The 14,144-nt window shown below is 44.8% G+C and overlaps 2 protein-coding genes across 5 annotated transcripts in view; one reads left to right on the top strand and one right to left on the bottom strand.

The window, feature by feature from the left end:
• IFT81 (intraflagellar transport 81) overlaps positions 1–14,144 on the top strand; it is a 185,717-nt gene that overhangs the window by 48,218 nt on the left and 123,355 nt on the right. The gene's annotated exons all lie outside the window — the stretch shown is intronic.
• Positions 1–14,144, bottom strand: part of P2RX7 (purinergic receptor P2X 7) — a 45,301-nt gene that overhangs the window by 26,404 nt on the left and 4,753 nt on the right. Inside the window, exon 2 of the mRNA XM_001495572.5 lies at positions 558–726. Coding sequence (XP_001495622.2) covers positions 558–726 — 169 coding nt within the window. The remainder of the gene's footprint in view (positions 1–557; positions 727–14,144) is intronic.

The following is a 14,144-nucleotide window of genomic DNA, read 5'->3' as shown; positions in this document are numbered from 1 at the left end:
TTCTCGGGTGTTCTCAGTCCCACTTCCATTTTTCCTCTTTGACAATTCGACTTTCATTTTCTCCCTTTGCAAATTTAGACAGTCACATGCCCTTTCTCTGTGATCCATACCCTTCCTTTCTTTGTCATCTATATCCTTCCTTTGTGCAAAATCTTATCCAAAGTGTTTTCCTAGAGACATTTTTTGTTGATGAAATGCCGCGCAAATGATATAGAATGGCTGGTTCTGTCTAGGCAGAAAGTTCTTTGCCCTTCTGAATCCAGGCAGACTTGATGGCCCTGCTTCTAAAAAGCTGTGCATAAATCAAGCGTGAGTGAATCAAATCATGTTTTAAATGCACTAGGGCACACTGCTATTTTGAGAAACCCTGTAGGACTTGATAAAGCAAGGAATCATCTCCTTTGAGCTGCTGGATCTGACCCAATTTTGCAATTTTTAGGTTTTCTCAGTTGGGATTTTCACAGAGCTTTTTAAATAGGGCCAATGTTTTTCTGGAGTGAGGCTCTAGGTCCCAGGGGAAGGGGGCGAGTCCTGGGAGGATGCTGACAGGTGCTCACCTGCAGGGGGAAGGTGTAGTCTGCGGTGTCGAAGACGCTCTGCACCACCTTCTTCGCTCCGCTCTCTATAATCTCCTCTCTCACCTCTGCTATTCCTTTCACCTTGGTGTGCACAGAGCTGATTAGAGGCTCTTTCCGCTGGTACCGCTTGTCACTCACCAAGGCAAAGCTAAATGGCAGACACAAAAAAGCATCAATGGTTTTCTCCAGGGAGGCACAATGCAGTGGTTTTGGATGCAGGTGCTGAAGACTTCCTCTAGTCAAATCCTAGCTTGGCATGCTGTATTTTATTGAAGTATAATTGACGTACAATATCCTATTAGTTTCAGGTGTACATCATAATGATTAGATATCTATATACATTACGAAATGATTACCACGATAAGTCGTTACCATCTGTCACCATGCAGTTATTACAATATTATTGGCCATATTCCCTATGCTGTGTGTTGCGTCTCCACGGGTCATTCCCTTTATAACTGGTGGTTTGTACCTGTTAATGTCCTTCCCCTATTTCACCTCCGCACCGCTTCCCCACTCTGGTAACCCCGGGTTGTTTTCCGATTCTATGAGTGAGTCTGTTTCTGTTTTGTTTGTTCATTTGTTTTGTTTTTCAGATTCCACATATAAGTGAAATCATATGGTAATTGTCTTTCTCTGTCTGCCTTATTTCACTTTGCGTGAGTGGACTCTGTGTCCATCCATGTTGTCACAAATGGCAAGATCTCCGTTTGTTTTTGATTTCAACAGACTCCAACTGAACTCTCCCCGTTTACATTCCCTGCCCATAAGTGCAGCCTACCCCAAACCCTCAACGGACTCGCCTGTAGCTTCCTACAGTTTGCATGTCCCAAATTGCAGTTCCTCTGTTATTTACAAATAAACTCAGCTCTTTGACAATTTCAAGCTTGCCTCAGTTTACCTCTTTATTTAGGTCGACAGCATGCAAACTCCTTAGCACTGAATGCTCACTACATGGAAACTACTGCCCCCAATACCAACTTCTAATATTGCCTAATACAGATCCTAATTCACAGGACAGCTTCTGAAATACCGAAGTCCAGCCCCAGGTTGGTCCACCAGTGTTGTTCTGGGGTCCCAGCAGAACATCAGCACCTATCTAAGAGTGTGTCCAGCAGGTCAGCCACCTGTTTTCCAAGAACACCCACCAGTATATAAATAATTGATAATAGCAGTTACCCTTTATTGAACACTTAGTCTGTGCCAAGTGCTCTACATGCATCATCTCCTTTAATCCTCACAACAACAAGAGGAGATAGTTCCTGTAATCATGGCTCTTTTGTAGATGAGGGAATGGGCTCAGAGAGGTAAAGGAACTTGCCCAAGGTTACACAGATAGTCAATGGCAGAACTGAGACGCTCCACTGGTTTACCTTATAGCCCAGAGCCAGACCTTGTAACCATGTGCTATACTTATTCATGCATAATATAGGGCTCTGCCTCTGGTTTCCTGCCTTTCGGTCAGTTCATTAGCTGTTAATACCTTCTTTAGAATATGATTCTAAATTATTATGGTAGAGGGAAGAAAGAGAGAAAGTGAAATTAATAATTAAAAATGGTAGATTGCACCCCAATTTATCTGTTTTCCCTGTCTCCTATTTCCCTGAATAATTAAGAGTTTATTTGGCAAGATGAAGTACATTCGAAGAAGAGCAGTCCGTATGACCCAGCAGTTCCACTCTTAGATGTACGCCCTAGAGAAATCCCATACATGTGCCCAAGGAGTTAGATACAAGAATGTTTATGGCAGCATTTTTTGTAAGAGGGAAAACTGAGTAACCTAAATGTCCTCAAACACTGAGTGGCTAAATAAATTGTTGGATTCATACAATGGGACACTCTATAGCAGTGAAAATGAAAGAAGAGCTATTTATATCAACATGGAAATAACATAATGTTGAGCAGACAAAGCATGCTGCAGTATGATATACAGTTTAAAGAAATCCAAAACAATATTATATACTCAGACAAATACCTGTCCATGCATGTTCATAGCAGCACTCTTCACAATAGCCGAAAGGTGGAAACAACCCAAATGTCCATTGGTAGATGGATGGATAAACGAAATGTGATCTATCCATACAATGGAGTATTATTCAGTCATAAAAAGGAATGAAGTACTGAGATGTGCTGTGCTGTGGATGAACCTCAAAACATGATGTTAAGTGAAAGAAGAGACACATTCAATATCACATAGTCTATGATTCCATTCACATGAAATGTCCAGAATGGGTAAATCCATAGAGACAGAGAGTAGACTGATGGTTGACAGGGGCTGAAGGAAGGGGAAAATGGGAAGTAGCTGCATTATGGGTGTGGGGTTTCCTTTTGGGGTGACGAAATTGTTCTGGAATTAGACAGAGGTGGTGGTTGCACAACATTCTGAAGGCACTAAATGCCAGTGACTTGTTCACTTTAAAATGGCTAATTTTATGTTATATGAATTTCATCTCAATAAAAAAAGGAAAAATATTTTTTATAGATACAGACATATTATAGAAAACAAACATAGAATGACAAACACCAAATTCAGGATGGTGTTTATAGGGGGCGAAGAAAGGGAATAGGATAAATGCTGGGTTTGCTGGGAGCTAAAACTGGATTAGTAGTGTTTTGTTTCTTAAGTCGGATGGTGGTACTTGAGTGTTTACTATAGTATTCTCAACATATTTTAGTATTTCTGTAACATTCACTAACCAATAAAGCTCATGAAGAAAGACATTAAGGCTGGAGATCCAGATCTGAGATCCAATCAGCATATATGAGACAGAGTTATTAAATATGATTCCATAGACAAACATGCAACAATATCTTTCAGCCTAGCCTCACAACATGTTCATGGTATGCGCAATGTTTCTTCATGTTAGATATTGCAACATTCTCCCAGAATAACACTGGGTCAGTTTGGCCCACCATTTGGGAAGCTCAATTCTGATCTCTCTTATTCATTCCAGAATGCACAACATGTTATAGGTCAGTCTTAATGGAATCCAACCCTCTTATAAATCAGAAAACTTGTCTTTGTGTAGTAATGAATATATCATTTTAAGAATGAAAATGCTTCAGAGCTGCATCAAAGGAAAGAAGAGGAAAAGAAACAGAGTTTGCAGTATCCTGCCCCATGGAAAGAACATTCTAATGACCATCCCAGCAGCTCTCTCCCAACTCGCTTGGTGACTCAAACAAGCCATGCCATCCCTCTGGGCTGTGGGTTTAGTCCCTGAACGAGAGGATAACTGCCTGGCTCCCTAATCTCTACGACCTTTCGGCTCCAAGAAGCTACAATTCTGTGTGTTCAGAAGATGCAAAACCACTGGTGCCTGGAGCAAACGGGCATGAAGGAGTTGGGGTTTGGCTGGGCCCTGTAGCATGAGTAGGTTAAGCTGGCGGAGAGGAACGCTGCAGAGAGTCTGGGAAGGTGGAAGAGGGCTAACATGAGAGAAGCCTGGGCACTCACAGGGAGTCTGGCTGTGGGGGGCCAGGGGAGGAGGGAAGGAGGGAGAGCGAGATCAGCCCTGGAGCCCTCAGGCTGGCACACTGCACTCAACTCACCAGATGCAGACGAAGGAGCCCACCATAAAGAGGTTCTTCAGAGTCCCGAGCCACGTGTTCTGACTATGAATGGCTTTCACAGTCTTGTAATGGCACCTCAGGGGGGGTTGGCTGCATGCCAGCATGGCGGGAGGGTCCTCAAAGCACCGTGGGGAGGAAGTCCCCTCAGCAAAGCCCGGCTCTCCCTCACAGCGCCTGGGCTCACGGAGCAAAGGTAACACTGAAGTGGAAGGACGGGACCTGAGAATGAACTGCCCTCGCATCTGGTTAACTCACGCCCAACCCAGGGCCAATAGACATTTTCGTGAGCCCCTAGAAGAACTGTGGGCCCTGGGCACTGTGCCCGCTGTGCTTCTTGGAGAAGTGGGGCCTGCAGCCTCTGCTTCTTGTATTTAAAATCCCAGGAGGTGAATCTGATTATGTCCCTCCCTGGTCCACTCAGCTGTGGTGGGAGGCCAGCAAAGGGCCAAGGGCAACAAGACGCATGCTGAGAAGAAAGCACAGCACCCCCCGTGGAAAGTTAAATACCAATTGTATTAGTTTCCTATTGCTGTCGTAGCAAATTACCGTGACTTCAGTGGCTTAAAACACCATGAATTTATTCTCTTACAGTTCTGGGCATCAGATGCCTAAAATCAGTCTTACAGGGCTAAAACCAAGCTCACGACAAGGCTGCTTCCTTCTAGAGGCTCCATAACAGAATCTGTTCCTTGCCTATTCCAGCTTCTAGAGGCTGCCTTGGCACTCCTCAGCTCATAGCCACGTCACTCCAACCTCAGCTCCTGTTGTCACATCTCCTTTTTCTAACTTTGACCCTCTTGCCTCCCTCTTATAAAGACTCTTGTCCTTATTATTACACTGGGGCCACTCAGATCATCAATCTCCTCATCTCAAGACCTTGAACTTAATCTTATCTGCAAAGTGGCTTCTGCCATGTAAGATAACCTATTCACCGGCAATTAGGTGCCAGGAATTAGGACACAGAGATTTTGGGGGAGCCATTCTTCAGCCAACCACAATATAGTAAGCCTGCTGTAGCTGTATAAGAGCCCCCATTCCACCCTACCCCAGCTTTCCTTGAGCTCACCTGAGGGGGTTTCAGTTTCTTGTCACCCACGGCTTGACTAAGACATCGTCTTCACTTCTAATTCCCTTTAGCTCTCGTCCTTCTCCGTCATCTAGCACATACTTCCCAAACTCTCTTTCCATACTTCCCAAACTCTGTCTCTGTCTCGTTCGAAAAACTCCCACTCCGGAACACAATACTTTCTACACATTCTACTATATGGAGAGTAGGGAGTGAGTCCTAATCTATTGGTTAATGTTTACCAATTAGAGGAAATATAATGGATACATGTAAAGTCCTGGCCTTGAGCTCAAAAGCTCAATTATGCACATACAAACTATGGACCACGCAAATTGGCAGAGGTTTATGTTAAAGAGGCTGGAAAATTTTAGAAAACCTTAAGCTTGTATGAAGTGACGGTTGTGTTATATCATCCAGATTAAAAAAAAACACAACAAACTAGTGTTGTCTTAAGCTTCAGTGAGAGTAGAATATTCCGCTCTGGGTAGTGCTAGGCCCAGTGACCTATGCCCTGATCAGGCAGCAATAGGAGCCCCGTGTTCAGGTTTTATGAGCCACATTTTTAAAGAAAATCCCTTTTGTTGTTGTAAAGGTGTAAATTTCACAGAAAAGCACAAAGAACATGAAAAGCTTCCAACATTTTCCCTCTGAGAGGTTAAACTTGAAACTTTGAGAGTAACTTCTAGAGAGCTGGACACACAAACATGGCCACACTCTACATGCTTTTTTATAACTTGCTATTTCTACTGAATCATATGTTATTAATTCTTCTACAACTGTAATGATAAATTCATGATAGAGATAGATTTATGATAGGTAATCATTTTTAATGGTTACAGAGTATTCTAGTGTTTAGATTGGAATGTAAGAAATTACCCACTTTGTGGCGCTAAACAGTAGGATATTGGCAGGTCTATATGGTTCAAGCTAAGAGGTAAGTTGTGATAATTCACCAGCCAGGCTCTTACTGATGGATACTTAACTGGAACTTTTGTTTGGTTTTTCCCTATCGTAAACATTTTTTCAGTAATTCTGATATCGCTTTTACTATGTGTCAAGCACTCCTCTAAGCGTAGTTTAGTAACATATTAACTCTTCCAATCCTCACCTCCCCAAAACAAACCTGTAAGGAAGGCACTGGTATTACACCCACCTTTTAGCTGAGCAAACTGTGGCTTAGAGGAATGAGCCTAAGTTCACAGAATGCTATAGCCTGGATGTTTGTGACCCCCAGCATTCATATGCTGAAACCCAGCCCTCAATGTGATGGTGTTTGGAGGTGAGGCCTTTGGGAGGTGATTAGGTCATGAGGGTGGAGCCCTCATGAATGGATTAATGCCCTTATATAAGAGGCCCCAGAAACCCCTCACCCCTTCCACCATGTGAGGACACAGCAAAAAGACAGCCGTCTGTGAACCAGGAAGCAAGTTCTCGCCAGACAGTGAATCTGCCAGTGCCTTCATCTTGGACTTCCAGACTCCAGAAGTGGGAGAAATAAATTTCTGTTGTTTATAAGCCGCTCAGTCTGTGATATTTTGTTATAGCAGCCCGAACAGACTAAGACACACAGTAAGTAGCAACACTGGCTCCACAGCCTATGCTCTTTTGGATGCTATTGTAAATGGAATTGTTTTCTTAATTTCTTTTTTGGATTGCTCATTGCTGGTGTATGGAAACACAACTGATTTTTGTGTGTTGATCTTGTACCTTGAAACTTTACTGAATTGGTTTATTAACTTTAACAAGTTTTAAAAAAAAAAATTTATTTTTTAATATTTTTTTGAGGAAGATTAACCCTGCACTAATGTCCGCTGCCAATCCTCCTCTCGGCAAACCCTGGGCGACCAAAGCTGAGCGCACAAACTTAACCGCTACGCCACCACAGGGCTGGCCCCATCTTTAACAATTTTTTTGTGAATTCTTTGGGATTCTCCATAAATAGGATCATATCACCTGAGTATAAAGATAGTTTTACTTCTTCTTTTCCAATTTGGATGCCTTTTATTTCTTTTTCAAGCCTAACTGCCCTCCCTGGCTAGAATTTTCAGTACAATGTTGAATAGCAGTGGTGAAAAGAGGCACCCTTGTCTTCTTCCTGATCTGTGGGGGAAGCATTCAGTCTTTCCTCACTGAGGCTCAGTTTATTCTCTTAAGCACTATACTTCGTTGCCTCTCGGCCCTCCTCTTCTATGTTGTCGGGCATGTACTTGCACAAGAATCTTTTTACGTCTAAGGTGTTAAATCCTTAAGATGAATTTCGAGGCACAGGATGTGCACATTCTATATCTCAGTTCATTTTGCCAAACCGCAAAAGGTCAAAGCATTTCATGCTTCCACCAGCAAAGCAAGAGTGCACACACTGCCTTTTAAGAGGGCCTTGACAAACAAGAGTGGCTGTGTGGGCTTGGCTGAGAAAGCAAAGGGTCTGGACACAGTGTTGGAGGCACATGGCTGGAGGGATCAGAGTTATTATTTTGAAGAGGAGAAATGCAGTAGGAGGGTATAGTTATTTGAAGAGTGTCAAGTAGAAGAGGGACCACAGAACAGAACTCTAACCAAAGGGGAAAATTACAGGGAGACAGATTTTCACTTAGTATAAGGAGGAAATGTCTAACAATTAGAGCAATCCCAGAACAGAACAGGCTTTCCTTGTGGTTGTTAGTGACAGTGATGACGATGACTATGATGATAATTTCTATTTATCTCATCATCTCTTGCTCTCTGGTCTTCTCTCCATCTGCATTTTAACATCACTTCCCATCTTAAAAATAAACCCTCCCTGAACCCCGACATTCTTCTCCTACCACCACTGGATGCCTCTCTTCTCCTTTGTAGCCAAGTCCTTTGAAAGAGTGAGTCACCACATCCGTTTCCGCATCTGCATTCACTCCTCTGCCCACTCCAGTCTGGTTCCCGCCCCCATCACTTCTCTAAAGCCTCTCTTGCCAAGTAAACAACAACGTCATCATCACTAAATCCAATAGACATGCCACAGACCTGATCTTCCTGGAACTCTCAGCAGCATTTGACGCCAATGACCATGCACCACCTCCCTCCCTTTCTTCCCGTAGCTTCCTGGAATCCACTTCTCCTGACTTTCTTTGGATCTCTATGACCATCCCTTCTCATAATCCTTCGGGGACTTCTGTGCTTCCCATCACTTAAAGGTTAGCATTCCTCAGGGTCTATTCAAAGCCCTCTTGCCTTCTCACCTACATCGTCTCTTTTTTTTTTTTTAAAGATTTTATTTTTTTCCTTTTTCTCCCCAAAGCCGCCCGGTACATGTTGTATACTCTTGTATACTCTTCGTTGTGGGTCCTTCTAGTTGTGGCATATGGGATGCTGCCTCAGCGTGGTTTGATGAGCAGTGCCATGTCCGCGCCCAGGATTCGAACCAACGAAACACTGAGCCGCTTGCAGCAGAGCGCGCGAACTTAACCACTCGGCCACAGGGCCAGCCCTAGATCTACATTGTCTCTTGCTGATCAGTTGCAGCTACGTCCATAGTTCTAGTTGCCATGTATATGCTGGTGATATATAAATCTATATCTCCAGCTCCAGATCCATATATCCAACTACCCACTAAGCATCTAGATTTGTGTGTCCCATAAATATGTCAAACTCAATGCCTTCAGTTCTGACTTCATCTTCCACTCCAAATGGGCTTTTTCTCCCACATTTCCTATGCCAATAAGTTCTTCCACCACCCACCAATTGCCCAAGCCAGAGACATGGCATACTCCTTAACTCATCCTTTCCCTCATTCCCCCTCATCCATTCAATTTGTCAAATCCTATTGTTTTATCTTCCTAGTGTTATTCAGATCCATCTACTTCTCTACCACTGTCACCTGCTCAGTCCAGGTCACCATCAACTCTCACCTGGACTACCCCATAGCCTCCTAAATGGTCTATCTCCCTCCACTTGCACTCCTATCGCCTCCATTCTCTACATTACTTCAGTAAGAGCTTGGACTCTGGAGTGACATGCTTGGGTTGTGTGTTACTACTACCACTCTACCACTCTCCCTCTTACTAGCGACACGACCTTTTGTCAGTCACTTAACCTTTCTGGGTCATCATGTCTTCTTCTATCATAAGGGGATATTAATATTCTATTGGACAGGATTTCTGGTTCTAAACAACAGAAATCATTCTGCCAAGTTTAAGAAGAAAGATTGTCTAGAAAAGGCAGATCTGTAGAGGTAGAGAGTAGATTAGTGGTTGACTGGGTCTGGGGAGTGGGATGGGGAATGACTGAAAATGGGAATAAGGCATCTTCCTGGGGTGATATAATATTCAAAAACTGGATTGTGGTGATGGTTGCATAACTTGGCAAATTTATTAAAAATCATTGAAGTGTATGCTTAAAGTGGGTGATTTTACAATATACAAATTATACCTCAAAAAAGTTGTTAAAAAATAAAGGAAGAAGGAGATTTTGAAAGGATGTTAGGCAGTTCATACAATCTCATGGAGGACCAAAAACCAGGCTCACTTAGACACCACACAGTCAGGAATAACACCCAGGGAACAGGAACTATTCCAGAGAAAAGACTGTCAGCCACTGCTAAGCCCTAAAGTGGGAACTCAAACATGGGACAGCTCATGCCAATAATGTTTGGGAATGAGAGCCAGGACCTCAGTCACTGCCATTCTCCAATGAGCTGGATGCTACTGGGGCCTCCCCTCTGATAATAGGCTGAATGATGGCCCCAGAGCTATCAGGCCCTAATCCCTGGGACCTGTAAATGGTACCCTATTTGGGAAAAGGGTCTTTGCAGATGTGATTGAGGATTTGAGATGATGAGATTATCCTGGATTATCCACGTGGGTGATCACATGTGTCCTTAGAGAGACAGAGGGGGCTTTCACACACACACATACACACAGGAGAGAGCTTTGTGAAGATGGAGCAGAGACAAAGATACTGGCCTCCAAGATCAGGGTGAGGCAACCACAAGCCATGGAACACCAGCAACCACCAGAAGCTGGAAGAGGCAAGGAAGGCTTCTTTCCTAGAGCCTCTGGAGGGAAGGTGGCCCTGCTGACACCTTGATTTTGGCCCAGTGGTACTGATTTTAGATGTCTGGCTTCCAGAACTGTGAGAGAATAAATTGGGTTTTTTTGTTTGTTTGTTTGGTGAGGAAGGTTGGCCCTGAGCTAACATCTGTTGCCAATCTTCCTCTTTTTGCTTGAGGAAGATTGGCCCTGAGCTAACATCTGTGCCGGTCTTCCTCTATTTTGTATGTGGGTTGCCGCTACAGCATGGCTGCCAACGAGTGGTATAGGTCCGCACATGGGGACTGAACCCAGGCCACTGAAGAGGAGCACATGAAACCTAACCACTAGGCAACAGCGCCAGCCTGTTGTTTGAAGTCACCAAGTTTGTGGTTATTTGTCATAGCAGCCACAGGAAACTAACACCTGGGCAAGAGAACAAGTGGAGGCCCATATACCACGTTAAACATTTAAAAGCATAACTGACTTAAAATAAAATGTGCCCTCTTGTCTACTTTGACATACCTTCATTACAACCTGATTCAAATTTAGAATTCTTAGACTCCTCAGGATTCTGAGCTGGAACGTGGAAGCACTGGCTGAAGGGACCCCGGCCCATAGCCCACACCCCTTCTCATCTCACTTCTGGTTCCTTCCAGCTCTGTGAGGGGCCTCATGTACGTGTGTGTGGATGCCCTGCACTGCATGGCCAAACTCCCTCCATACCCTCCACCTGCATACAGCATCCCCTTGGACACCCCTTGGTCTTAGAAGCATGCCCACGGGTGCTATGGTCATCTCTCAAGAGGATAAATCCACAAAGAGGTTCAGGGCCATTTGGAAAGTGAATTCTGGGGTCCTGCATACCCAGAGCTTGGTGGGATGTGGGGAGTGCAGCTCTGGATGAGCACATTCTGCCCTTATGGCAGGCAGACTTCTAAGATGACCCCAACATTTCCTGTATCATAGCATTCACATCCTACCTAATCCCCCAAACTTTGAGTATGATGGATATACTTCCAACATTAGGTTATATTATACAATTGACCTTAAGATAGGAAGATCATCTGGGTAGGCCTGACCCAATCACATGAGCCCTTCAAGAGCAGAGAGTTTTCTTTGGCTGATCCCAGAAGAGAAGTCAGAGATTTGAAGCATGAAAACAATTCATTGTGTCATTGCTGGCTTGAAGATGGAAAGGGCCACAGGGCAAAGAATGCAAGTGGCCTCTAGGATCTGAGAGCAGCCCCTGGCTCACAGCCAGCAAGGAAACAGAACTCTCAGTCCTATAATTGCAAGGAATTGAATTCTGCTAACAAGAATGAGCTTCGAAGTGAATTTTTCCCCAGAGCCCCAAGGTTAGAACTCAGTCCAGCTGACACTTTGATTTCAATCATGCCCACTACTGACCTATAGAACTGTGAGCTGATACACGGGTGTTGTTTTATGCAGCTAGATGTATGGTAATTTCTTACACAGCAATAGAAACAAACACAGCCCCTCTTCCTCCAGGGGAAGCTTGCAGCCAGCAGAGGGCCCAAGAGGGGTCTCTGAAGCATGGGGTCCAGGGAACTGGTCCCTATTGTGTAAGTCAAGGCTGGTCCTGCCTCCATACATTCCTAAAGATGAATTCTGCTCACACTCACTACCTCATGTTATTCCCTGTGTACCAAAGTGTTGCATGGTGCATATGTTTGAAAAGCTTGGGTCTCATGCCTATGTCCTAGCTGCAAGGGAGGCTGGGAAATTAAGCTGTGACATATAGTTGAGAGGTGGAGCCCATAACACAGGAATTTCCCTATAGTTACGCTGTTCAAATCATGATTTCCCACTATAAGAACCAGTCTTGTAGGATTATTTATGATGATGAAACAGGCTAATACATGTCACAAGCTAAGAACAGAACCTGGCCCATGCTAAGCGCTCAAAAGTACTCAGTAGGCGTTACCGTATTGAAAGCAGAAAGCTCTCTCTCAAACAAAAATATGAGCAAAAAACCCTTAATGTTTTCTGGCTGGTTGAAATTTTTCATAATAAAATGTTGATGGTGGGCTGGGGAAGACTCTTCATGCTTTCTCAGTGTCCTCAAGATGAAGTTCAAGGTTGTTCACAATCTGATCCCTGCTGGCTTCTCCAGTCCCACCTTTGCCTCCCTTTCTCTGGCATTTGGCACACCAGCCAGGTGACACACATGCAGTCCTGTGAATAATCCATATAATCTGGTCCTTGCTCTTCCCAGCACTGTGCTAAGAACCCAGGAGATTCCTGCCCCAGGTGAGAGGCTGAGCTGGAGCCCTGGCACCCAGAAGCCTATGGGTGCATGAGAGCTGGTGCTTAGAGAAGCCTCCACCATCCCACAGGGAAATGAGAAAACCAGGACAACAAGGCAAGCTCTTCATAAAGCAAAATTCAGTTGTCTGAAAGGATCGTGCTTGTATTTTTAGAGTATGTGCATCCATCTTTTTTAACATTTTGGTTTAGACATTGATGAAGGGATGCTGATAGATGGTATAGTTGGGGTATTTTAATAGCTTGCTTGACATAATTAACAATGCTATGTTAGCCAGCAAGCTTGCCTCTTCTTGTTCTTCCTCCTCTCAGTAAAAGGCGTCATCATCCACCGAGAAAGCTAGAGTCATTTTCCACCTCCTATCAAATCCATCAGTTCTGCCTCCAAAACATATCCCAGCTTTGCCCGCTTCTCTCCAGCTGCACCGTCCCATTCTGGTCCTATTCTCCATCTTCTCTCATCTGAGTGACTCCAGCAGCCTTCTCACTGGTTCCCTCACTGTCACTCCCACCCCCTACAGTTTATATTCTTCACGGTGGCCTGAGAGCGCTTTTAGAAACGTGAATCAAATGGCTTCACTTCCCAGTGTAACACTTTTCAGTGACTTCACATGGCATTGAGAAACAAACTCTAACTCTTCCTGTGGTCTGGCCCCCGCCTACTTGTCTGCCCTGGGCTCCTGTTCCTCCCTTCTCCCTCACCAGATTCTGGAACATGCTGTCTTTCTGGCTCTTCCCTTCTTTTGCTTCCAGACCTTTGCATTTGCTATTCCCTGAGTCTCCGTCCCGTGTGTCAGGTGGCTGGATTCTTCCCCTTCTAGAGGGGATCGCCTCCTGAAGTGGGTCTTCTCTGGACCCTGCCGTCTTTATCACGTCACCCGGGGGCCCAGAGTGGGATGAGAATGTGGCACCGAAGTGCAGGGGCCACAGGGAACATGCCTGGGATGGATTTGCCCCTCCCCGGCCTCTGGTGCCTCCCTCCACCTCTGTGAACTCACTTCCACTCAGCTGGAGGAGGCCCAGCCTCACAGGTGTGTGGCTGTCCTCCCAGGAAACAGGCAACCAGCCATTTTAAGGATTACAAACTAGCCCAGCAGCACCGTGTCCATGGTGACAGACAGCCTGCGGCTGTGCAGGACAATATTGAGCTTGCCGCTGGGCCAGGTGGGGGTTGACTGCGTGGCAGAGAAGCAGTTGTGAGTGGAGTTTGTTCTTCTGTTTCTCTCTCAACCTTCCCTACTCTTCTGTATTCATTAGAAAAAGCTTCTGAGAGGTCTAGCCTCCAGGAAGAGGGAAATCTTCACAAGAGAATGCAAATATCTTTTACTTCTCTGCATAAAATCCTCCTATGGCTTCTCAACTCATTCCGAATAAAATCTGAAGAACTTAGAGTGGCCTTCAAGGGCCTGAATGATCTGCCCTCCCTCCCCGACTCATGTTACCTCTCCAACCCGCCTACTACTACTTCTCATTCTCTACCTAGTCCACTCTGCTCCAGCCACATACCTCCTTGCTTTTCCTTGAACAGCCTGTCAAATCCCTACCTCAGGGCCTTTGCACTTGCTGTTCCCTCCACCAGAAACACTCTTCTAGATACTTCATGGTTTGTTCCCTCTCTTCGTACAGATCTCAACCCAA

The sequence above is a fragment of the Equus caballus genome, chromosome 8 (genome assembly GCF_041296265.1).
Source record: "Equus caballus isolate H_3958 breed thoroughbred chromosome 8, TB-T2T, whole genome shotgun sequence".
Lineage (NCBI taxonomy): Eukaryota > Metazoa > Chordata > Mammalia > Perissodactyla > Equidae > Equus > Equus caballus.
Note: the sequence above shows the minus strand (reverse complement) of the source record. Positions and strands in the feature narration are given on the sequence as shown.